This window comes from Trachypithecus francoisi, unplaced genomic scaffold (assembly GCF_009764315.1).
Source record: "Trachypithecus francoisi isolate TF-2019V2 unplaced genomic scaffold, Tfra_2.0 Lachesis_group2, whole genome shotgun sequence".
Classification (NCBI taxonomy): domain Eukaryota; kingdom Metazoa; phylum Chordata; class Mammalia; order Primates; family Cercopithecidae; genus Trachypithecus; species Trachypithecus francoisi.
In genome coordinates this window covers 92,564,022-92,591,106 of record NW_022681465.1, presented here as the reverse complement: position 1 = coordinate 92,591,106, position 27,085 = coordinate 92,564,022, and the positions used below count along the sequence as shown (strand labels likewise).

Genomic DNA, 27,085 nt, shown 5'->3' with positions numbered 1-27,085 from the left:
GTTCTAATCTCAGCCATCAGTATGGCAGACTGTCTTGGATGTTGGCAAACAAAATGATGGTCAGGTACAGAGAAATATACATGTATTACAAAGGTCCTCCATTCTCTTGGGCCCACAAACCAAGACTATTTGGGGAAGCAAGAAGCAGTTGAACTCTCTTTCTGCGGGGCATGGGAAAGCTAGCACAACTTACTTCAAGGAAAAACAGGAACACACTATCTTGCAGACACAGACAGATTTCAGTTGAGGTTATGTAGTAGAGAAAGTTCCCAGGAAAATATTAATGGTGAATGGTAATTTGCTAACAAAGACACAGAAATTCCTGAAACACAATGGAAAGGGCCAAGAGGATGGAAAAGTGTGTGTGTGTGTGTGTGTGCCTGTGTGTGTTTATTAGGAAGGGTACAAAGCAGCATAAAGAACAATGTGATTAACAGTATACTAAAAGGGAGGCAGCAAAAGAGGGCTCATTTTGGATAATCAAAATTAACAAGAGTGAGCTCAGGGATGGAAGGACTTGGTGTGTTCTGGCTAGAGACTGTTTGAGGTGATGAAATTACCTAAAATTTACAGACGTCGTGCCTGAGGCCCAACTATTGCAATTGCCTCCATTAATCACTTTGCACATTAATATCTCTATGAAGAAGGCTTTCAAAGTTCTGAGGATGGAGGAAGCAAGTGATAACAGTAGCTCTTATTATGACCAAGAGAAGGAGAAACAGAAATCTCTTCAATCCATCCTTCACTGTAAACTATTCGGCATACTTCTGATTCCTGGATCACATTGCCTTTTATTTTTTTCCCCTAAAACAGCTTTTATTCCAAATTTTATCAGTGTTGGAAAGAAGGGTCTGAGAAAAGTAGGCTAAGGCAGAAGCAATATACAAAGCTAGAAACGGGTCAAGAGATGTACTCAGTCAGGCACTGGCCGAATGAACATTGATGGGTTCAGTATATGACAAATGTATGGAGCAAGTAAAGATAAGCATGCCAGTTGAGGTATCATCATGATTCTGCTCTAGAGCACTCCACCTCCCAACAAATGGGGACTGAGTATTGGAGCCTATTTATGTTGCCATCAGGGTTTGCAGTTGTGAGCGAATAGGCAACAGAAAAGAGGAGGGAAGTCCTAAATAGTAGAAGAAAGGGAATGCCTCTAGACAAAAAGTAAACAAGGCAGTATACTAATGCATTTAGAGAATCTCCTTTTATGAAATTACTTCTTATAAAATAACTTTAGAGATCTTTACATATTTTTAAAATTAAAATTATAAAATAATTTTTATAAAATAATCTATATAAAAATTATGTTGTAATTTACATATACTATAGCATTTCTATGTTTTTTATTGTTTACCACTGACTACCCATTTTTAAGTTTTAAATAAAAATTCAACTAATTATTACTGTTATAAAATACTTGCTAATTCTGTGTTTCTTTGGATACTTGATGGATTTAAATATATAATATTAAGGGAAACATAAGAGCATGATTTGGATAGGTCAAAGAGATTCAGTTTGCAAGCTGCTCCAAGTCCAGACTTTCTAAAAAGTGTTTAAAATTTTTATTATTCCACTTTAAAATTTATAGAAATTTTGTTATATTCCATAATATGAGCATTTATTTAATCATATATTATTTTATTAATAATATAGGTTTATATATTAATTTATTATAAAATGTTTTAAGTTATTGTCTATGGAATACAATCAACACTTTTGGAAAATACATCATAGTTTTTCTGAAGTTTTATATATCCTTGGGAATATATACTCTTAAATGATACCTTCCTTGTGTAGTCTTACCTCCATAGCAGGTGGAGTCTTTCTTGTTCTTCTAATCCAAGCTAGAAAGAAAAATAATATTTAAATGTCAGTTTCCCATAATTTGCCCAAACATTTTAATCATTCATCCATAAAACAAATTTCTTTGAGTACCTACTCTATATTATTTTAGGTACCAGAGATACAGCAGGGAATAAAACAGATTAAGTACCTTCTCTACTGTAGCACATGTACCACTGAAGGGGTTACAGAAAATAAACACACAAACATATGTTTGGTGGTGATATGTGTCATGATGAGAATATAATAGTGTAGAGAAGATAAAGAGGGGACAATTTCATATCTTTAAAATCATACCTCCTAATTATCTGAATTCAACTAGGTATATTTATGGCATACAAGCCAAACCAAAATACAGCAAACTTCAAGGCAATATCAAAATTATATTATTCTGGAAATATGAATTAGTTAGAGCTCAATTTATAAAGGAAAGGACTTAGAAAAGTTTTCATTTATAGAGATTTCTTTTCTGATTTGCTTCAGCAAGCAGCTACTCAATGGTTGAAAAATATTATGAGGCCTTAGCTCTAACACTTGGGAGATGGGCTGCAGAGATAGAGCCCACATTTGTTAAGTAGCTGCTGGGAACTGGGTACTGTGCTGGATGCTTTGCAGCAATGGGAAGGGAATGGGGCAGCTGCCTCTAGGGAAGTTATCAGAATCACATGGAAGACAGTATAGTATAGTGCTTATGAGAAGGATTCTAAAGTCAGATTTTCTGGGTTTAAATCCCAGCTTCATCATTTACTGTCAATGTCACCTGGAGCAAGTTATTTAATTTTCTAAGCATCAGGTTTCCCATCTATAAAATGGAAATTATAAAAGTATCTAAACTTCGGAGTTGTTGTGAAAATTATATGAGATAATGTATATAAATGCTTACCTTGAAGCCTGGCACATAAGTCTAAGTTATTAATATAAGTATTATTATTATTCAATAAACCTTTTAAAAATAAGACTCAAAAAAACTAAAGATCAATAATATCTGCTTAGCCTACAATGTTGTATAGGAGATTGTGAGAAAATATACTGTAGGGAATATGATCTTGAAGGCCATTGTTTTATCATTTTAGTTGATTCACTCTTCACTACAAAATTGAAGAAATAGAAATAAAATGACTTCCCCAAGTTTATACATTACATAGTAATGGTTGTATTTGAATTCAGATCTGACACTGTCTCTGGCTCTAAAAACCATCCATGCTCAACTATGCAGTCTTTCAAAGTTTCTGAACAACATGTAAAGAACATTAAACCAGAAAGAGGAAGCCAGGCTAGGTGTGACCCTAACTACATGTTAGAAAAATAAGAATTATTGATCCCAGTTTAGAGACTTGGAAACTGAGGCCCAGAGAGATTAAGAAACTTTCCTAATGCCATATAATTAGCGACTGGGAAATAAACCCTGGTTGAACTGGTTCTAAAGTCTTAGCTTTATCCATCCACCAGCCACTCTCTTGTGACTATCTCTAACAGCTGGCCTTATTCATCTAGGCATAGACTGTCACTGACTTACAATAGTTTGACTCAGGATTTTCAACATTATCATGGTGTGAAACCATTGTTTTTCATTTCAGTACTTATTCAATGAATTACATAAGTTATTCAAAACTTTATTATAAAATAAGCTTTGTGTTAGATGATTTTGCCCAACTATAGGTTAATGTAAGTGTTCTGAACACATTTAAAGTAGGCTAGGCTAAGCTATGATGTTCAGTAGTCTAGGTGTATTAAATGCATTTTCTATATGATGATATTTTCAACATATGACAGGCTTATTGGGACATAACCTCATCATAAACCAAGGATCATCTGTAATAGCACCAGGACCTGTCTTCATAAAAAGCCCAGCACTGAATGGTTTGTGGGGGTGGAAACAGCAACATTCACCTGCAGGTTTGGGATCAGTCATTTTCCCCTGCTCTATTGTCTCTTGCACTTATCCCTTACATGTATCTCCAATACAGTTCCAGTGTTCTCGATTCTCTACTACCGTTTCTGAACTTCTACCCTTGTTATTCTTTCTGCATTCTGTTTCTTTCTTTCTTTTCTATTTTTTTTTTTTGAGACAGCCTTGCTCTGTTACCCAGGCTGTAGTGCAGTGGTGTGATCTCGGGTCGCTGCAATTTCTGTCTCCCAGATTCAAGTGATTCTCCGGCCTCAGTCTCCCAAGTAGCTGAGATTACAAGTGCTCACCACCATGCCCAGCTAATTTTTGTATTTTTTGTAGATGGTGTTTCACCATGTTGGCCACGCTGGTCTTGAACTCCTGACCTTCAGTGATCTGCCCACCTTGGCCTCCCAAAGTGCTGGAATTACAGGCGTGAGCCATTGCACCCAGCCTGCATTCTGTTTCTATTAGTTTCTACTCCTATTTGGCCTATTTCTAGCCAAAACTTGTACAGATTTCTTTTATGCTTTTTTGTTTGTTTGTTTTTTGTTTTTGATGGAGTCTTGCTCTGTTGCCAGGCTGGAGTGCAGTGGTGCAATCTCAGCTCACTGCAACCTCTGACTCCCTGGTTCAAGTGATTCTCTTGTCTCAGCCTCCCAAGTGGCTGGGACTACAAGCATGCGTCACTACACCCAGCTAATTTTTGCATTTTTAGTAGAGATGGGGTTTCACCATGTTGGCCAGAATGGTCTCAATCTCTTGACCTCATGATCTGCTTGCCTTGGCCTCCCAAATCCTGGGATTACAGGCATGAGCCACAGCACCTGGGCAACTTGAACAGATTTTATCTCCCTTGTGAGTCTGTAAGGTTGTCAAAGGCAGGAGGTACCCATGGGAGATTTATTTTTCTGTCATTGTAAGTACCTACTCTTTTGGGGAATTTACTCTTAAATGCTTTAAAAGAGTTGGTACTTTAAAATTATTGAATAAATATTTCTTCTGAAAAATATTTGTTCTATCAGGATTTTGATCTTTATTAGAAAATCCAGCTTAGCAATACCACAATTCCTCTGTGTAGTCAAGGAAATAAGTGACTTTGGGAATTTTTCAAGTGCCTCTTTATGGCCCAAATTTAGGTTACTTAGATTCAGGCCAAGATGGCCGATTAGAAGCAGCTAGAGTATGTGGCTGTCATGGAGAGCAACCAAAGCCGTGAGTAAATATGGCACCTTCAACTGAAACATCCAGATACTCTCATTGGGATTGATCAAGGAAACAACTTGACCCCTGGAAAATGAAGAAAAGCAAGACAGTACAATGGCCCACGCTGGAGCGACATGGAGCCAGGGGAACCTCCCCCACCTAGGGAATTGGTGAGTATTCTAATGTGTGACCCTAGGAAACCATGCTTCTCCCATGGATCTTTGCAACCCTGAGTCAGGAAATCTCCTCCTAAACCCACTCCACCAGGGTCTTCAGTCTGACACACAGAGCTGTGTGGACTCTTGGCAGAGCAGCCACTCAGGCATGCGCAGATGCGCAGGAGTTTTACATACTTAGGCTCCAGGCTTCCCAGCAGGAGTGACTGCAGCTCTGTCAAGGCAGGAGGTTGGACTTCTGTACATATCCCTAGGAAGAAGGCTGAATTGAGAGGGCTGAGGAGTGATGGTCCACGGGCCCCACTTCCACAGTGTCTCACAGGACAAGATCCACTGGCTTAGAATTCCAGTCAACCACTGACAACAGTGTCGAACCACCTGGGACAGAGTTCTTTGGAGGAGGGAAGGGCCACCATCTTTGCTGTTTGGATAACTCAGCAGTTCCAACCTGTGAGTTTTGGAGGGTCCAAACCGACCAGAAACAAAATGGATCCCCCAGCACAGCACAGTTGTTCTACCAAAATGAGGCCAGGCTGTTTCTTTAAAGTGGGCCCCCGATCTGTTCCTCCTCACTGAGCAGGACCTCACCATTGGGGCCTCCATTCACCCCTGCCCATGTTTTCAGGCTGCCAGAGATTTGAGAACTCTCTGGGACAGCTCCCAGAGGGAGAGTCTGTCTCTTTGGGTGACAAATACATTCCAGCTATCAGGCTTTGGAGAATCCAAGTTGACCAGTGGTATCCCAGCACAGCACAGCTGCTCTATGAAAGGATATCTAGGAGGTTCCAAGATGGCTGAATACGAACAACTCTAGTCTACAGCTCCCAGCATGAGTGACGCAGAAGACGGGTGATTTCTGCATTTCCAACTGAGGTACCAGGTTTATTTCACTAGGGCTTGTCGGACAGTAGGGGCAGTCCACGGAGTGAGACCCGAAGCAGCGCGAGGCATCGCCTTACCTGGGAAGCGCAAGCGGACAGGGAATACCCTTTCCTAGCCAAGGGAAGTTGTGACAGACAGAACCTGGAAAATCAGGTCACTCCTACCCTAATACTGCAATTTTTCAAGGTCTTAGAAAACAGCACACCAGAAGATTATATCCTGCACCTGGCTCGGAGGGTCCCATGCCCACGGAGCCTCACTCATTGCTAGCACAGCAGTCTGGGATAAAACTGCAAGGCAGCAGCGAGGCTGCGGGAGGGGTGCCCACCATTGCTGAGGCTTGAGTAGGTAAACAAAGCGGCCAAGAAGCTCGAACTGGGTGGAGCGCACTGCAGCTCAAGCAGGCCTGCCTGCCTCTGGTGACTCCACCTCTGGGGGCAGGGCATAGCTGAACAAAAGGTATCAGAAACTTCTGCAGACTTAAATGTCCCTGGTTGACAGCTTTGAAGAGAGTAGTGGTTCTCCCAGCACAGAGTTTGAGATCTGAGAACCGACAGACTGCCTCTTCAAGTGGGTCCCTGATGCCCAAGTAGTATAACTAGGAGGCACCTCCCAGTAGGGGCCGACTGACACCTCACATGGCTGGGTGACCCTCTGAGACAAAGTTCCCAGAGGAACGGTCAGGCAGCAACATTTGCTGTTCTGCAACATTCGCTACTCTGCAGCCTCTGCTGGTGATACCCAGGCAAACAGGGTCTGGAATGGACCTCCAGCAAACTCCAATAGACCTGAAGCTGAGGGTCCTGATTGTTAGAAAGAAAACTAATAAACAGAAAGGATATCCACACCAAAACCCCATCTGTACATCACCATCATCAAACACCAAAGTAGATAAAACCACAAAGGTGGGGAGAAACCAGAGCAGAAAAGCTGAAAATTCTAAAAATCAGAGTGCCTCTTCTCCTCCAAAGGAACACAGCTGCTCACCAGTAATGCAACAAAGCTGGATGGAGAATGACTTTGATGAGTTGAGAGAAGAAGGCTTCAGTAGATCAAACTTCTTCGAGCTAAAGGAAGATGTCCGAACCCATTGCAAGGAAGCTAAAAACCTTGAAAAAAGATTAGACAAAAGGCTAACTAGAATAACCAATGTAGAGAAATCCTTAAATGACCTGATGGAGCTGAAACCATGGCACGAGAACTACATGACGCATGCACAAGCTTCAGTAGCCAATTCGACCAACTGGAAGAGAGGGTATCAGTGATTGAAGATCAAATGAATGAAATGAAGTGAGAAGATAAGTTTAGAGTAAAAAGAAACGAACAAAACCTCCAAGAAACATGGGACTATGTGAAAAGACTAAATCTACGTCTGATTGGTGTACCTGAAAGTGATGGGGAGAATGGAACCAAGTTGCAAAACACTCTTCAGGATATTATCCAGGAGAACTTCCCCAACCTAGCAAGGCAGACCAGCATCCAAATTCAGGAAATAAATAGAACGTCACAAAGATACTCCTCGAGAAGAGCAACGTCAAGACACATAATTGTCAGATTCACCAAAGTTGAAATGAAGGAAAAAATGTTAAGGGCAGCCAGAGAAAAAGGTTGGGTTACACACAAAGGGAAGCTCATCAGACTAATAGCAGATATCTCAACAGAAACTCCAGAAGCCAGAGGAGAGTGGGGGCCAATATTCAGCATTCTTACAGAAAAGAATTTTCAACCCAGAATTTCATATCCAGCCAAACTAAGTTTCATAAGTGAAGGAGAAATAAAATCCTATACAGACAAGCAAATGCTGAGAGATTTTGTCACCACCAGGCCTGCCCTACAAGAGCTCCTAAGGAAGCACTAAACATGGAAAGGAACAACCGCTACCAGCCACTGCAAAAACATGCCAAATTGTAAAGACCATCGATGCTAGGAGGAAACTGCATCAACTAATGAGCAAAATAACCAGCTAACATCATAATGATAGGTTCAAGTTCACACATAACAATATTAACCTTAAATGTAAATGGACTAAATGATCCAATTGAAAGACGCTGACTGGCAAATTGGATAAAGAGTCAAGACCCATCAGTTTGCTGTATTCAGAAGACCCATTTCACATGCAGAGACACACATAGGCTCAAAATAAAGGGATGGAGGAAGATCTACCAAGCAAATGGAAAACAAACAAACAGAAAAGCAGGGGTTGTAATTCTAGTCTCTGATAAAACAGACTTTAAACCAACAAAGATGAAAAGAGACAAAGAATGCCATTACATAATGGTAAAGGGATCAATTCAACAAGAAGAGCTAACTATTCTAAATATATATGAATCCAATACAGGAGCACACAGATTCATAAAGCCAGTCCTTAGAGACCTAAAAAGAGACTAAGACTCCCACACAATAATAATGGGAAACTTTAACACTCCACTGTCAACATTGGACAGATCAACGAGACAGAAAGGTAACAAGGATATCCAGGAATTGCACTCAGCTCTGCACCAAGCAGACCTAATAGACATCTACAGAACCCTCGACCCCAAATTAACAGAATGTAGATTCTTCTAAGCACCACATCGCACTTATTCCAAAATTGACCAGATAGTTAGAAGTAAAGCACTCCTCAGAAAATGTAAAAAAACACAAACTATAACAACCTGTCTCTGAGACCACAGTGCAATCAAACTAGAACTCAGGATTAAGAAACTCACTCAAAACTGCTCAACTATATGGAAACTGAACAACCTGATCCTGAATGACTACTAGGTATATAACAAAATGAAGGCAGAAATAAAGATGTTCTTTGAAACCAATGAGAACAAAGACAAAACATACCAGAATCTTTGGAACACATTTAAAGCACTGTGTAGTGTCCGGAGCCATGAGGCCCGGAATTAGCCGACCTCTGTTGCTTGATCTCCACAAAGTGGAGACAAGATGGCACATTTCCGGGTTCTTCATTACAAACCTTTCCCACGCGTGCGCTAACCTTTCCCACGAGCGCTAACCTTTCCTGCACGCGCACTAACCTTTCCCACGTGTGCGCTAACTTTTCCTGCGCGCGCACAAACATTTTTCCTGCCCAGGAAGATATGCAGCCTACGGCACAGGCGCGATCCCACGCCCGGGAAAATTACAAACCCACGGAGCATGCGCAATTGTCATTTGAGTAAACCCAGCCTCCTGTCACCGCCCTGGCCCAACCTCTTCCTTTGCCAGCCTATATAAGGCATTGCACCACCACCATTAAACGAGACTTGATCAGGCTATTTGTCTTGTCTCCATTTGTCGTGTTTTCTTGTCTCCTCCATTCCCACTCCCCCTTCCAGGGCCCGTTCGACTGTCCTGAAGGTCGGGACACCTGGCGCCCGAACAGGGACCTGGACATGGGGGGAAAAGTGAGGAAGAAGGCACTAGAGTTGGCCAAAAGTGAAAGTGGAAGAAATTCCTCCGGACGTCACGGGAACCTGCCGCGTTGGAACCAGAGGTGAGTAATAGTGTCTGATTATGGGGCAAGAATTAAGCCAGCATCAGATTTATGTAGGGCAGTTAAAAGAGGCCCTAAAAGCACGAGGAGTAAGGGTTAAAAGTAATGATTTGTTTAAGTTTTTTGATTTTGTAAAAGATACCTGCCCTTGGTTTCCACAAGAGGGAACCATTGACATAAAGAGGTGGCGTAGGGTGGGAGACTGTTTTCAAGATTATTATAGTACTTTTGGACCAGAAAAGGTTCCGGTGACAGCTTTTTCTTATTGGAATCTGATCAGAGATATAATAGATAAAAAGGAAAAAGAAAAAGATCCTGAGGTAATGGCGGTGGTTACTCAGACTGAGGAAATATTAAGAGGCAGATCCCAAATCGACCTCAAAAAATCCACACCTAGGAAAGAAATAGACCTTATATCGCTACAAAGCGACGAGAAAGAGGCTGGGGTCTCCTCAATAACAAATATAGAAACAACAAATAAGGAAAACGTCAAAAAATACCCAGTTTTACCTACAACTAATGGAAACAAAAGTAAAAATACCCTTAACCCTTCAGAAGTAGACTGGGATAATTTAGAGGAAGAGGCAGCAAAATATCATAATTCTGACTGGCCACAAACTCTTACTTATCCCCCTCCCTATATTAAGGCTTCTGCCCCCGCAGTTATGGCAGTAATAGACCCAAAAGAGGAGCTTAGAGAAAAGATTGCACAACTTGAAGAGCAAATAAAGCTCGAAGAACTACATCAGTCTTTAATCACTAGATTGCAGAAATTAAGGACAGGAAGTGAGAGCGTTCAATACCCTAAAGGAATAGAGAAACACTCTCACCCTCAGAGACCCGGACAGTGTGGCCCAAAAGGAAGGTCGCTTGGTAGTAGGGATAGGGAGGATTTCCCTCCTCGAGACGTTTTTCCAGTAACTGAAACTACAGATGCGCAGGGCCGAGCCTGGAGACACCACAATGGTTTGAATTCACTGTAATAAAGGAACTAAAAACCACTGTCTCGCAATACGGAGCTAATGCCCCGTACACCCTGGCCATAGTTGAATCTGTGGCCGAAAATTGGCTCACTCCCATAGATTGGAATACCTTAGTTAGGGCAGTTCTTTCCGGAGGTGACCATCTGATTTGGAAGTCAGAATTTTATGAAAATTGTAGAGATACGGCCAAGAGAAACCAACAAGCCGGAAATGGTTGGGATTTTGATATGCTAACTGGCTCGGGTAACTATACAGAAACCGATGCTCAGATGCAGTACAATCCCGGACTGTTTTCTCAAATCCAAGCAGCGGCTACCAAAGCCTGGAGAAAACTTCCTGTTAAAGGGGATCCAGGAGCCTCGCTCACGGGGGTCAAACAGGGGCCTGAGGAGCCCTTTGCAGACTTTGTACGTAGACTTTTAACCATGGCCAGCAGAATATTTGGAAATGCCGAGGCAGGGGTGGATTATGTAAAACAGCTAGCTTACGAAAACGCTAACCCGGCTTGTCAGGCAGCAATCAGACCTTATAGAAAGAAAACAGACTTAACAGGCTACATCCGCCTCTGTTCAGACATAGGGCTCTCATATCAACAGAGCTTGGCTATGGCTGCTGCCTTTAGTGGACAAACCATAAAAGACTTCCTCACTAGTAAAAATAAGAATAGCAAGGGGTGCTTCAAGTGCGGAAAAATGGGACACTTCGCTAGGGATTGTAAGGGAGAGCTAGCTAAGACCTTAGAGGCAAAAGCCACAGGCCTCTGCCCTAGGTGTAAAAGAGGAAAACATTGGGCCAATGAATGTAAATCTAAAATTGACAATCAAGGAAATCCCCTAACACCTCAACAGGGAAATGGATTGAGGGGCCGGCCCCAGGCCCCAAAACAAGCTTATGGGGCGGTCAGTTTTGTACCAACCAACAACAATCCGTTTCACAACTTAGTAGAGCAACCCCAGGAAGCGCAGGATTGGACCTCTGTTCCACCTCCCAGACAGTATTAACCCCTGAAATGGGACCCCAAGCCTTAGGTACTGGGGTATATGGACCCCTACCCTCAAACATGTTTGGATTAATTCTAGGGAGAAGCAGCGCCACTATGAAAGGCCTACAGGTCTTTCCGGGAATAGTTGATAGTGATTATATAGGAGAAATCAAAATCATGGCCAAGGCTATTGACAACATCATTATCATTCCTCAAGGGGATAGAATAACGCAGTTACTCCTGTTGCCATTGCTAAAAACAGCTAATAAAGTCCAATCGCCCCTAAGGGGAAAGGGAGGATTCGGATCCTCAGACAACCACTGGGTATAGTCCATTACTAATCAAAAACCCTCTCTCACCTTATGGCTAGATGGAAAGTTATTTACAGGACTGATAGACACAGGGGCTGATGTAACAATTATTAAACAACAAGATTGGCCCACCAGTTGGCCCACTTCAGAGACCTTAACAAATTTATGAGGAATCGGGCAAAGTAATAACCCTAGACAAAGTTCCAAATATCTCACCTGGAGAGATCAAGAAAGTAATTCCGGTCTCATTAAGCCCTTTGTTATCCCTGATTTGCCTGTTAACATTTGGGGTAGAGATCTTCTCTCCCAAATGAGGGTCATGATGTGTAGCCCAAATGATATAGCCACTGCACAAATGTCGGCTCAGGGCTACCACCCTGGGAAAGGGTTAGGAAAAAGAGAAGATGGCATTTTACAGCCAATCCCAGCCATAGGAAAATTGGATAAAAGGGGGCTTGGAAATTTTTAACTATGGCCATTGACATGTCTGCACCCCAAAAAAGTGCTGACCCAATCACTTGGAAGTCAGATGAACACGTTTGGGTTGATCAATGGCCACTAACCAATGAGAAGCTTGCTGCTGCCCAACAGTTAGTGCAGGAAGAATTAGAGGCAGGACACATTACAGAAAGCAACTCTCCTTGGAACACCCCCATATTTGTCATAAAAAATAAATCCGGAAAGTGGAGACTCTTACAAGATTTAAGAGCAGTAAATGCTACTATGGTCCTTATGGGCGCCTTACAGCCAGGGCTACCTTCTCCAGTTGCAATCCCTCAAGGATATTTTAAAATTATCATAGACCTTAAAGATTGCTTTTTTACAATTCCCCTTCATCCTACTGACCAAAAACGATTCGCCTTTAGCTTACCATCTATAAATTTTAAAGAACACATGAAGCGATACCAATGGAAAGTGTTACCTCAAGGTATGGCCAACAGTACCACCTTGTGTCAAGAATATGTGGCTATAGCCATACACTCAGTTAGAGAGACATCGAAACAAATATGCATTATACATTACATGGATGATATCCTCATAGTAGGAAAAATGGGAGAACAAGTTTTACAGTGTTTTGCTCAACTCAAGCAAGAACTAACCACAGCGGGGTTACAAATAGCTCCAGAAAAAATACAACTACAAGACCCTTATACATATTTAGGTTTTCAAATAAATGGACCTAAAATTACCAATCAAAAAGCCGTTATCTGTAAAGATCAGTTACAAACCCTTAATGATTTCCAAAAGCTCCTTGGAGACATAAATTGGCTCTGGCCATACTTAAAACTCACCACGGGAGACTTAAAACCTTTATTCGACACCCTGAGAGGTGACCCCAACCCTAAGTCCCTTAGGTCGTTATGAAAAGAAGCTCTTTTATCACTTAATAAAGTAGAGGCAGCCATTGCTGAGCAATTTGTTACCAACATAGACTATTCACAGCCATTAACCTTTTAATATTTAACACAACACTAACACCTACTGGTTTATTCTGGCAAAATAACCCTATTATGTGGGTCCATTTGCCTTCATCACCCAAAAAGGTATTACTCCCCTATTATGATGCCATAGCCAATTTAATCATCTTAGGTAGAGACAATAGCAAAAAATATTTTGGAATTGAACCTTTTACAATCATACAACCTTATTCTAAGCCACAAATCCATTGGTTGATGCAAAATACTGAAACGTGGCCAATTGCTTTCGCCTCTTATGCCAGTAACTTAGATAACCATTACCCGCCAAACAAGCTTATTCAATTTTGTAAACTACATGCTTTGTCTTCCCTCATGTCATCAGTAAAACACCTTTAGACAATGCCTTATTAGTATTCACTGATGGGTCATCCACAGGAACTGCTGCATATACCTTTGCTGGCACCACTGTTAAATTCAAAACCAGCCATACTTTGGTTCAGCTAGTAGAATTGCAGGCCCTAATCGCGGTGCTGTTAGCCTTCCCTGATCAGGCTCTTAATATTTATACTGATAGTGCATACTTAGCTCACTCAATACCTTTACTTGAGACTGTAGCACAAATCAAACATGTGTCAGACACAGCCAAGTTATTTTTACAATGCCAACAGTTAATACATAATAGAACAACACCTTTCTTTCTTGGACACATTAGAGCTCATTCAGGATTACCAGGACCTCTATCCCAGGGCAACCAACTGGCTGACATGGCAACCAAGATGGTAGCCATAGCTACAAATACAAACCTAGCCCAAGCACAGGCTACTCATGCCTTACACCATCTTAATGCTCAAACTTTGAGACTGATGTTTAAAATAACTACAGAACAAGCAAGACAAATAGTTAAACAATGTCAGACCTGTATAACATACCTGCTAGTCCCTCACTTAGGAATTAACCCAAGAGTACTAGTTCCCAACATGATCTGGCAAATGGATGTCACTTATTATTCAGGATTCGGTAACTTAAAATACGTCCATGTATGTATAGATACATTTAGTGGATTTATACTAGCCACCTTACAAACAGGAGAAGCTACCAAACATGTCATAGCTCATTTACTACACTGTTTTTCCATAGTTGGAAAGCCTAAACAACTAAAAACAGACAATGGTCCTGGCTATATATCCAAAGCCTTTCAAGACTTTTGTCTTAAATTACAAACCAAACACATTACTGGAATTCCATATAACCCTCAAGGACAAGGAATAGTTGAAAGAGCACACCTATCCTTAAAAACCACCATTGACAAAATAAAAAAGGGAGAATGGTACCCTACTAAGGGCACCCCTAGAAATATCCTTAATCACACACTTTTTATTTTAAATTTTTTAAATTTGGATAACCTGAACAGATCAGCAGCCGATCGATTTTGGCATTCCGAGTCCAAAAAACAATTTGTCATGGTTAAATGGAAAGACTCCTTAGACAACACATGGCATGGTCCAGACCCAGTGTTAATCTGGGGAAGAGGCTCAGTTTGTGTTTTTTTTCAAACTCATGATGCAGCCAGATGGCTACCAGAGTGACTGGTAAGACAGGTACCTAACAATAACCAATCCAGGGAGTAATTTTCTCCCTGAGAGTACTCTTTTCCTCTATTGCAGAGATGAACTTCAACTACAAGCCCCTCTGGACCATGGTGCTGATTTGCCAAGCACTCCAGGTATATGCCGGCTTTGGTAATCCCCATGAGGCCCGTAAATATATACGACAACGATATGGTAAGCCCTGTGATTGTTTGGGGGGATATGTGACCTCCCCTCCAAATAAGTACATCTCAGCTGTGTCCTGCTCCGCTTACACAGCATACCAGTCTAGTGACTCCCTTAAGTGGAGGTGTGTGTCAACCCCAAGATTATCTAGCGGAGGGGGTACCACAACCTGCCCTTTTGACACATTTAAGGCTGCTATGCATAGTTCCTGCTACACTACTTATCTAGAATGTACCTCTGGCAATAAAACATACTATACTGCTATCTTAACAAGATCTAGAACCCCTACTATAGGGGCTAGTAATGTCCCTAGAGTTTTAGGAAATACCAATAACCTTATATCAGCTGGCTGTACTGGAATTGTAGGACAGCCTGTCTGCTGGAATATTCACCCCCCTCTTCATATCTCTGATGGAGGAGGACCACAAGACAAGGTCCGAGAAATTAGGGTATACAAAAAACTTGAAGAGTTGCAAAGGTCCCTATACCCGGAAATTCACTACCACCCCTTGGCCTTGCCCAAAGCCCGAGGGAAAGAAAAAATTGATGCCCAGACCTTTGACCTCCTCACTGCTACTCATAACCTGCTTAACAATTCCAACTCTAGTCTAGCTAATGACTGCTGGCTGTGTCTGCAATCAGGAGATCCCGTTCCTCTTGCCACACCCAGCAATGACTTAAATTATACATCCAATACCCCTTGCACCATAATTCCTCTCCTTAAAGTACAGCCTCTAGAATTTCCTAGTTCCTCTTGCATCTACTCCCCTCCCCTTAATAACACTTACGACCTCGATGTAGGATTCAATCAATTCAATAATTGTTCCACCATAGTAAATATTTCCCAATTGTTATGTGACCCAAACAGCTCAGTTTTTATATGTGGCAATAATAGAGCTTATACCTATTTACCTACTAACTGGACAGGACGCTGTGTCTTAGCCACACTTTTGCCAGACATAGACATTATCCGTGGAGATGAACCTGTACCTATCCCAGCTATAGATCACTTTTTAGGAAGAAATAAAAGGGCAATACAATTTATCCCCTTACTTGCAGGATTAGGCATAACTACTGCTGTAGCAACTGGGGCTACAGGCCTAGGGGTTTCTGTTACTCAATACACCAAATTGTCTCGCCAATTGATCTCAGATATGCAGGCCATCTCAAGTACTATACAAGATTTACAAGATCAGGTAGATTCTCTGGCAGAAGTAGTGCTCCAATATAGAAGAGGCCTAGATTTACTAACTGCAGAACAGGGAGGCATCTGCTTGGCTTTACAGGAGAAGTGCTGTTTCTATGTCAACAAATCCGGGATCGTCAGAGATAAAATCAGGCGTCTACAAGAAGACCTAGAAAAACGACAAAAAGAAATAACCGATAACCCGTTTTGGACTGGGTTCCATGGACTCCTTTCCTATCTTATGCCATTCCTGGGCCCCCTGCTTTGCCTATTGCTCTTACTCTCTGTAGGACCTTTGGTCTTCAATAAGCTCATGACATTCATTAAGCAACAAGTCGAGGCTATTCAAGCGAAACCTATACAGGTCCATTATCATCGCCTAGAACAAGAAGATCGCGGTGGTTCATACTCACACCCATTATGACCACCTTCCCTATGTGCTGAACTGGACAGCCAACGACAGGTAAGAGAGTATCATCTCTCACTAACCTAAGACAGGAGGGCCGTCATAAGCTACTGCCTAATCCCATGACGGGTACCAGTGATGAGATGCATTACTCCAACCTAAGACAGGCGCAGTTCCCAAGGGACAATCTTCTAGCCAAAATTATATATTAAAAAGGGGGACCTGTCCAGAGCCATGAGGCCCGGAATTAGCCGACCTCTGTTGCTTGATATCCGCAAAGCGGAGACAAGATGGCACATTTCCGGGTTCTTCACTACAAACCTTTCCCGCGCGTGCTAACCTTTCCCGCAGGCGCTAACCTTTCCCCTGCGCGCGCTAACTTTTCCCGCGTGCAGGCAAACATTTTTCCCTCCCAGTAAGATATGCAGCCTACGGCGCAGGCGCGATCTCGCGCCCGGGAAAATTACAAACCCATGGCACATGCGCAATTGTCATTTGAGTAAACCCAGCCTCCAGTCACCGCCCTGGCCCAACCTCTTCCTCTGCCAGCCTATATAAGGCATTGCATCACCACCATTAAACGAGACTTGATCAGGCTATTTGTCTTGTCTCCATTTCTCATGTTTTCTTGTCTCCTCCATTCCCACTCTCCCTTCCAGGGTCCGTTTGACTGTCCTGCAGGTCGGGACAGCGTAGAGGGAAATTTATAGTACTAAATGCCCACAAGAGAAAGCTGGAAAGATCGAAAATTGACACCCTAACATCACAATTAAAAGAACTAGAGAAGCAAGAGCAAACACATTCAAAAGCTAGCAGAAGGCAAGAAATAACTAAGATCAGAGCAGAAATGAAGGAGATAGAGACACAAAAAAACGCTTCCAAAAAAATTAATGAATCCAGGAGCTGATTTTTTGAAAAGATCAACAAAACTGATAGACTGCTAGCAAGACTAATAAAGAAGAAAAGAGAGAAGAATCAAATAGATACAATAAAAACTGATAAAGGGGATATCACCACCGACCCCACAGAAATACAAACTACCATCAGAGAATACTATAAACACTTCTACGCAAATCAACTAGAAAATCCAGAAGAAATGGATAATTTCCTGGACACTTGCACCCTCCCAAGACTAAACCAGGAAGAAGTTGAATCCCTGAATAGGCCAATAGCAGACTCTCAAATTGAGGCAATAATTAATAGCCTACCAACCAAAAAAAGTCCAGGACTAGATGGATTCACAGCCGAATTCTACCAGAGGTACAAGGAGGAGCTGGTACCATTCCTTTTGAAGCTATTCCAATCAACAGAAAAAGAGGGAATCCTCCCTAACTCATTTTATGAGGCCAACATCATCCTGATACCAAAGTCTAGCAGAGACACAACAAAAAAGAATTTTAGACCAATATCCCTGATGAACATCGATACAAAAATCCTCAATAAAATACTGGCAAACCGGATTCAGCAGCACATCAAAAAGCTTATCCACCATGATCAAGTGGGCTTCATCCCTGGGATGCAAGGCTGGTTCAACATACGCAAATCAATAAACGTAATCCAGCATAGAAACAGAACCAAAGACAAACCCATATGATTGTCTCAATAGATGCAGAAAAGACCTTTGACAAAATTCAACAGCCCTTCATGCTAAAAACTCTCAATAAATTCGGTATTGATGGAACGTATCTCAAAATAATAAGAGCTGTTTATGACAAACCCACAGCCAATATACTGAATGGGCAAAAACTGGAAGCATTCCCTTTGAAAACTGGCACAAGACAGGGATGCCCTCTCTCACCACTCCTATTCAACATAGTGTTGGAAGTTCTGGCTAGGGCAATCAGGCAAGAGAAAGAAATCAAGGGTATTTTGGTTAGGAAAAGAAGAAGTCAAATTGTGCCTGTTTGCAGATGACAAGACTGTATATTTAGAAAACCCCATTGTCTCAGCCCAAAATCTCCTTAAGCTGATAAGCAACTCCATCAAAGTCTCAGGATACAAAATCAATGTGCAAAAATCACAAGCATTCCTATACACCAATAATGGATAAACAGAAAGCCAAATCATGAGTGAACTCCCATTCACAATTGCTTCAAAGAGAATAAAAGACCTAGGAATCCAACTTACAAGGGGTGTGAAGGAACTCTTCAAGGAGAACTACAAACAACTGCATGACAAAATAAAAGAGGACACAAAGAAATGGAAGCACATTCCATGCTCATGGATAGGAAGAATCAATACCATGAAAATGGCCATATTGCTCAAGGTAATTTATAGATTCAATGCCATCCCCATCAAACTACCAATGACTGTTTGCACAGAATTGGAAAAACTACTTTAAAGTTCGTATGGAAACAAAAAAGAGCCCACATTGCCAAAACAATCCTAAGCCAGAAGAACAAAGATAAAGGCATCATGCTACCTGACTTCAAACTATACTACAAGACTACAGTAACCAAAACAGCATGGTACTGGTACCAAAACAGAGATATAGACCAATGGAACAGAAGCCTCAGAAATCACACCAGACATCTACAACCATCTGATCTTTGACAAACCTGACAAAAACAAGAAACAGGGAAAGGATTCCCTATTCAATAAACAGTGCTGGGAAAACTGGCCAGTCATATGTAGAAAACTGAAACTAGATCCCTTCTTTACACCTTATACAATAATTAATTCAAGATGCATTAAAGACTTAAATGCTAGACCTAATACCATAAAAACTCTAGAATAAAACCTAGGCAATATTATTCAGGACATAGGCATGGACAACGACTTCATGTCTAAAACACCACAAGCAATGGCAACAAAAGCCAAAATTGACAAATGGGATCTATTTAAACTAAAGAGCTTCTGCACATCAAAAGAAACTATCATCAGAGTGAACAGGCAACCTACAGAATCAGAGCAAATTTCTGCAATCTACCCATCTGACAAAGGGCTAATATCCAGAATCTACAAAGAACTCAAACAAATTTACAAGAAAAAAACAAAAAACCCTATCAAAAAGTAGGCAAAGGACATGAACAGACACTTCTCAAAAGAAGACATTTATGCAGCCAACAGACACATGAAAAAGTGCTCGTCATCACTCACCATCAAAGAAATGCAAATCAAAACCGCAATGAGACACCATCTCACATCAGTTAGAATGGCAATCATTAAAAAAATCAGGAAACAACAGGTGCTGGAGAGGATGTGGAGAAATAGGAACACTTTTACACTGTTGGTGGGACTGTAAACTAGTTCAACCATTGTGGAAGACAGTGTGGCGATTCCTCAGGGATCTAGAACTGGAAATGCCATTTGACCCAGCCATCCCATTACTGGGTATATACTCAAAAGGATTATAAATCATGCTGCTATAAAGACACAGGAACACGTATGTTTATTGAGGCATTATTCACAATAGCAAAGACCTGGAACCAACCCAAATGTCCATCAATGATAGACTGGATTAAGAAAATGTGGCACATATATACCATGGAATACCATACAGCCATAAAAAAGGATGAGTTTGTGTCCTTTGTAGGGACATGGATGCAGCTGGAAACTATCTTTCTGAGCAAACTATTGCAAGGACAGAAAATCAAACACCGCATGTTCTCACTCATAGGTGGGAACTGAACAATGAGAACACTTGGACACAGGAAAGGGAATATCACACACTGGGGCCTGTTGTGGGGTTGGGGGCAGGGGAGGGATAGTATTAGGAGATAAACCTAATGTAAATGATGAGTTAATAGGTGCAGCACACCAACATGGCACCTGTATACATATGTAACAAACATGCACGTTGTGCACATGTACCCTAGAACTTAAAGTATAATAAAAAAAAAGAAAAAAGAAAGAAAGAAAGCATAGCTAGACTGCTTCTTTAAGCAAGTCTCTGATCCTGTTCCTCCTAAATGGGTGAGTCCTCCCAACTGGAGTCTCTAGCCTCCTCCTACAAGTGTATTCAGGCTGGCGATAGGCCTGTACCTCCCTGGGAAGGAGCTCCCACAGAAAGGCGCAGGCTGCCATCTTTGCTGTTTCTCAGCCTTCATTGGTGATGCCTATAGGTACTGGAAAATTCATGGTGACTAGGGACTGGAGTGGACCCCCAGAAAACTGCAGTAGCCCTGCGGAAAACTGACCATACTATTAAAAGAAACAGAAAAACTAAAAAATAAAAAAACCCATCCAAAGGTCAGAACTTCAAAGATCAAAGGTAGATAAGTCCATAAAGATTAGAAAGAATCAGTGCAAGAACACTGAAAACTCAAAAAGCCAGAGTGGCCTCTGTCCTCCAAATGACCGCATCACCTCCCCAGAAAGGGCTCAGAACGGGGCTGAAGCTGAGATGGCTGAAATGACAGAGGTAGAATTCAGCACATGGATAAAAACAAACTTCACTGAGCTAATGAGCATGTTGTAACCAATGCAAAGAAGCTAAAAATCATGATACAACATTGCAGAGGCTGATGGACAAAACAGCCAGCATAGAGAAGAATGTAACCAACCTGATAGAGCTGAAAAACACAATACAAGAAATTCATAATGCAATCACAAGTATTAATAACAGAATAGACCAAGTGAAGGAAAGGATCTCAGAGTTTGAAGACTGTCTTTCTGAAATAAGACAGGCAGACAAGAATAGAGAAAAAAGAATGAAATAAAATGAACAAAACCTCTGAGAAAAATGGGATTATGTAAACACACCAAATCTGACTGATTGGTGCACCTAAAAGATATAGGGAGAATGCAGCCAAAGTGGAAAACATATTTCAGGATAACATCCATAAGAACTTCCCCAACTAGCTAGATGGGCCAACTTTCAAATTCAGGAAGTGCAGAGAACCCCAGTATGAGGCTGGGCATTGTACCTCACACCTATAATCCCAGCAATTTGGGAAGCCAAGGCGGGTGGATCACCTGAGATCAGGAGTTGGAGACCAGCCTGATCAACATGGTGAAACCCCGTCTCTACTAAAAATACAAAATTAGCCAGGCGTGGTGGCACATGCCTGTAATCCCAGCTGCTTGGGAGGCTGAGGCAGGAGAATCGCTTGAACCTGGGATGTGGAGGTTGCAGTGAGCTGAGATCGTGCCATTGCACTCCAGCTTGGGCAACAAGAGCGGAACTCCATCTCATAAAATAAATAAATAAGATACTCCACAAGATCATCCCCAAGACACTTAATGACCACAATCTCCAAGGTTGAAATGAAAGAAACAATATTAAGCTCAGCTAGGGAGAAAGGTCAGCTCACCTACAAAGGGAAGTCTATCAGACTAACAGCAGACCTCTAAGTGGAAACCCTGTAAGCCATTCTGGGTTTGTAGGGGCCAATATTCAACATTCTTAAGGAAAGGAAATTCCAACCCAAAATTTCATATCCAGCCTAATTAAGCTTCATAAGCAAAGGAGAAATAAGATCCTTTTCAGACAAGCAAATGCTGAGGGAATCTCAGACCTGCCTTACAAAAGCTCCTGAAGGAAGCACTACATACAAAAAGAAAAGGCCTTTACAAGCCACTACAAAAAGACACCAAAATACACAGACCAGTAACACTATAAAGCAACCACGTAAGTCTGCAAAATAAACAGCTAACATCACGATGACAGGATCAAATCCACACATATGAATACTAACCTCAAATGTAAATGGGCTAAATGCCCCAATTAAAAGACACAGAGTGGCAAGCTGGATAAAGAACTAAGATCCATTGGTATACTGTCTTCAAGAGATCCATCTCACAAGCACTAACACACATAGGCTCAAAATGATGGGATGGAGGAAAACCTACCAAGTAAAAGGAAGACAGATAAAAGCAGGGGTTGCAATCATAGTTCTGACAAAACAGACTTTAAACCAATAAAGATCCAAAAAAGACAAAAAAAAAAAAAAAAGGACATTACATAATGGTAAAAGGTTCAATTCAATAAGAAGGCCTGACTCTCCTAAATATGTATGCGCCCAACACAGGAGCACCCAGATTCGCAAAGCAAGTTCTTCAGAGAGATGTAGCCTCCCACATATTAATAATGGGAGACTTTAACACCCCACTGACAGTATTAGACATATCATCAAGACAGAAAGTTAACAAAGATATTCAGGACCTGAACTCAGCTCTGTATCAAATGGACCTGATAGATATCTACAAATCTCTCCACCCCAAAAAACAGAATAAACATTATTTTCACTGCTACATGGCACTTACTCTAAAATCGAACCCATAATCAGAAGTAAAAACACTCCTTGGCAAATGCAAAAGAACTGGAATCATAACAAGCCATCTCTTGGACCACAGTGCAATCAAATTAGAATTCAAGATTAAGAAATTCACTCAAAGCCATACAATTACATGGAAATTGAATAACCTGCTCCTGAATGACTTTTGGGTAAGTAATGAAATTAAGGCAGAAATTAAGAAGTTCTTTGAAACTAATGAGAACAAAGATACAACATGCCAGAATCTTTGGGATACAAGTAAGGCAGTGTTAAGAGGGGAATTTATAGCACTAAATGTCCACATTGAAAAATTAGAACAATCTCAAGTTAACAACCTAACACCAAAACTAAAAGAACTAGAGAACCAAAAGCAAACAAATCCCAAAGCTAGCAGAAGACATGAAATAACCAAAATCAGAGTTGAACTGAAGGAAATACACAAAAAAAATTCCAAAGATCAATGAAACCAGGAGCTGCTTTTTGGAAAAAAAAAATAATAAAATAGATGACTAGTTAGACTAATAAAGAGGAAAGGGGAGAAGATTCAAATCAACACAATTAGAAATAAGGGGGCTATTACCACTGACCCAACAAAGAGAAAAACCATCAGAGAATATTATAAATACCTTTTTCCACATAAACTAGAAAGTCTAGAAGAAACTGATAAATTCCTGGACAGATACACCATCCCAGGACTGAACCAGGAGGAAACTGAATCCCTAAACAGACCAATAACAAGTTCTGAAATTGAGGCAGTAATAAATAGCCTACTAACCAAAAAAAGCCCAGGACCACACAGATTCACAGCTAAATTCTACCAGATGTACAAAGAAGAGCTGGAACCATTCCTACTAAAACTATTCCAAAAAATTAAAGATGAGGGACTCCTCCCTAACTCATTCTACGAGGCCAGAATCACTGTGATACCAAAACCTGGCAGTGTTTGACACCACAAAAAAGGAAAATGTCAGGCCAATATCCTTGTTGAACATCAGTGCAAAAATCCTCAACAAAGTACTAGCAAACTGAATACAGCAGCACGTCAAAAAGCTTATCCACCACAATCAAGTTGGCTTCATCCCTGGGATGCAAGGCTGGTTCAATATATGCAAATCAATAAATGTGATTCATCACATAAACAGAACTAAAGACAAGAACCACATGATTATCTCAACAGATACAGAAAAGTCTGTCAATTAAAATCAGCATCCCTTCATGTTAAAAACTCTTAATAAACTAGGCATTGAAGGAACATACCTTAAATAATAAGAGCCATATATGACAAATCCACTGCCAATATATGGAATGGGCAAAAGCTAGAAGCATTCCTGTGATGGTTATCATTCAGTGTCAACTTGATTGGATTGAGGGATGCAATATATTGTTCCTGGGTGTGTCTATGAGGATGTTGCCAAAGGAGATTAACATTTAAGTCAGTGGACTGGGAGAGGCAGACCCACTTTCAACCTGGGTGGGTACCATCTAATCAGCTGCCAGCACGGCTAGAATGAAGCAGGCAGAAGAAAGTGGAATGAGCAGACTTGCTGAGTTTCTGGCCTTCCTTTTTCTCCCATGCTGGATGCTTCCTGCTCTCGAACTTCAGACTCCAAGTTCTTCAGTTTTTAGACTCTTGAACTTACACCAGTGATTTGCCAGGGACTCTTGGGCCTTCAGCTGCAGATTGAAGGATGCATTGTCAGCTTCCTTACTTTTGAGGTTTTGGGACTCAGATTTGCTTCCGTGCTCCTCAGCTGCAGACGGCCTATTGTGGGACTTCACCTTGTGATCATGTGAGTCAATTCTCCTAATAAACTCCTCTTCATATATTCATATATCCTATTAGTTCTGTCCCTTTAGAGAACTCTGACTAATACAATTCCCCTTGAAAACTGGCACAAGACAAGGATGCCCTCTCTCACTACTTATAGTCAACATAGTATAGGAAGTTCTGGCCAGTGAAATCAGGCAAGAGAAAAAAAGTAAAAGGGCATCCAAACAGGAAGAGAGGAAGTCAAAGTACCCCTGTTTGCAGATGACATGATCCTGTATCTAGAAAACCCCACTGCCTCAGCCCAAAAGCTTCTTAAGCCGATAAGCAACTTCAGCAAAGTCTCAGGATATAAAACCAATGTGCAAAAACTGCTAGCACTCCTATACACCAACAAAACTCAAGCAGAGAGCCAAATCACGAACAAACTCTCATTCACAATTGCCGCAAAAAGAATAAAGTACCTAGGAATACAGCGGAGGTGAAAGATCTTGATAAGGAGAACTACAAACCACTGCCCAAAAATCAGAGATGACACAAACAAACGGAAAAACATTCCACGCGCATGGACTGGAAGAATCAATATTGCTAAAATGGCCATACTGCCCAAAGCAATTTACAGATTCAATGCTATTCCCACTAAACTACCATTGACATTCTTCACAGAACTAGAAAAAAGTATTTTAAAATTTATATGGAACCAAAAAGAGCCTGAATAGCCAAGGCAATCCTAAGCAAAACAAACAAACAAAAAACAAAGCTGGAGGCATCACACTACGCAACTTCAAACTATAGTACAGAGCTATGGAAACCAAAACAGCATAGTACTGATACAAGAACAGACACATAGACCAATGAAACAGAATAGAGAGCCCAGAAATAAGACTGCACACCTACACCTATCTGATCAACAAACCTGACAAAAACAAGCAATGGGGAAAGAATTTCTTATTCAATAAATGGTGCTGGGATAACTGGCTAGCCATATACCCATATGCAGAAAATTAAAACTGGACCACTTCCTTACACCACACACAAAAATTAACTCAAGATGGATTTAAGACTTAAATGTAAAACCCAAAACTACAAAACCCTGAAGACAACTTAGGCAGTACCGCTGAGGATCTAGGAATGGGCAAAGATTTCATGAGAAGACACCAATTTTCAAAACAAAATTTGCAATTTTGCTGCAATTGCAACAAAAACAAAAATGGACAAATGGGATATAAACAACTTTTGCACAGCAAAAGAAACAATCAACAAAGTCAACAGACAACCTACAGACTAGAAGATAATTTTTACAAACTATGCATCTGACAAAGGTCTAATATTCAGCATCTGTAAGAAACTTAAACAAATTTATAAGAAAATAAAATAAACAACCCCATTAAAAAGCAGGCAAAACACATGAACAGACACTCCTCAAAAGAAGACATACATGTGGTCAACAATCATAAAATAAAAAGTTCAGCCAGGCATGGTGGTTCACGCCTGCAATCCCAACACTTTGGTAGGCCGAGGCAGGCAGATCATGAGGTCAGGAGATCGAGACCATCCTGGCTAACACGGTGAAACCCCATATCTACTAAAAATACAAAAAATTAGCCAGATGTGGTGGCGGGTGCCTGTAGTCCCAGCTACTCGGGAGGCTGAAGCAGGAGAATGGCGTGAACCCGGGAGGCGGAGCTTGCAGTGAGCTGAGACTGTGCCACTGCACTCCAGCCTGGGCGACAGAGCGAGACTCCATTTCAAAAAAATAAAAAATAATAAAAAATAAAAAACACAGTTCATTACTGATCATTAAAGAAATGCAAATCACACCATCTCACACCAGTCAGAACGGCTATTATTAAAAAGTCAAAAAAATAACAAGACGCTGGCAAGGTTGCAGTTGCAGAGAAAAAGGAACGCTATACATTGTTGGTAGGAGCGTAAATTGGTTCAACCATTGAAGAAAACAGTGTGGAGATTCCTCAAAGACCTAAACATAGAAATACCATTTGATCTAGCAATCCCATTCCTGGGTATAAACCCAGAGGAATATAAATCTTTCTACTATACAGACAAATGCATGTGTATGTTTATTGCAGCACTATTCACAATAGCAAGACACGGAATCAACCTGAATGTTCATCAGTGATAGACTGCATAAAGAAAACATGTTAGATATACACCATGGAATACATGCATCCATTAAAAAGAACAAGATCATGCCTTTGCAGGGACATGGATGGAGCCAGAAGCCATTATCCTTAGCAAACTAACACAGGAACAGAAAACCAAACACCAAATGTTCTCACTTATAAGTGGGAGCTAAGTTATGAGAACACATGGACACCTAGAGAGGAACAACACATATTGGAGCCTATTGGAGGGTCCAATATGGGAGGAGGGAGAGGATCAGGAAATATAACTAATCAGGAAAAATAACTAATGGGAACCAGGCTTAATATTTGGGTGATTAAATAATCTGCACATCAAAATCTCTGGACACACATTTACCTATGTAACAAACCTGCATATGTACCCCAAACTTAAAATAAAAGTTTTTTTAAAATAA

At 41.0% G+C, this 27,085-nt stretch overlaps 1 protein-coding gene across 2 annotated transcripts in view; it reads right to left on the bottom strand.

Annotated features, from left to right (window-relative positions):
* Positions 1-27,085, bottom strand: part of NDUFAF2 (NADH:ubiquinone oxidoreductase complex assembly factor 2) — a 239,323-nt gene that overhangs the window by 59,030 nt on the left and 153,208 nt on the right. For both annotated transcript variants that reach the window (XM_033179652.1, XM_033179653.1), the window contains one exon: positions 1,807-1,847. In XM_033179652.1, the coding sequence (XP_033035543.1) occupies positions 1,807-1,847 (41 nt within the window). The remainder of the gene's footprint in view (positions 1-1,806; positions 1,848-27,085) is intronic.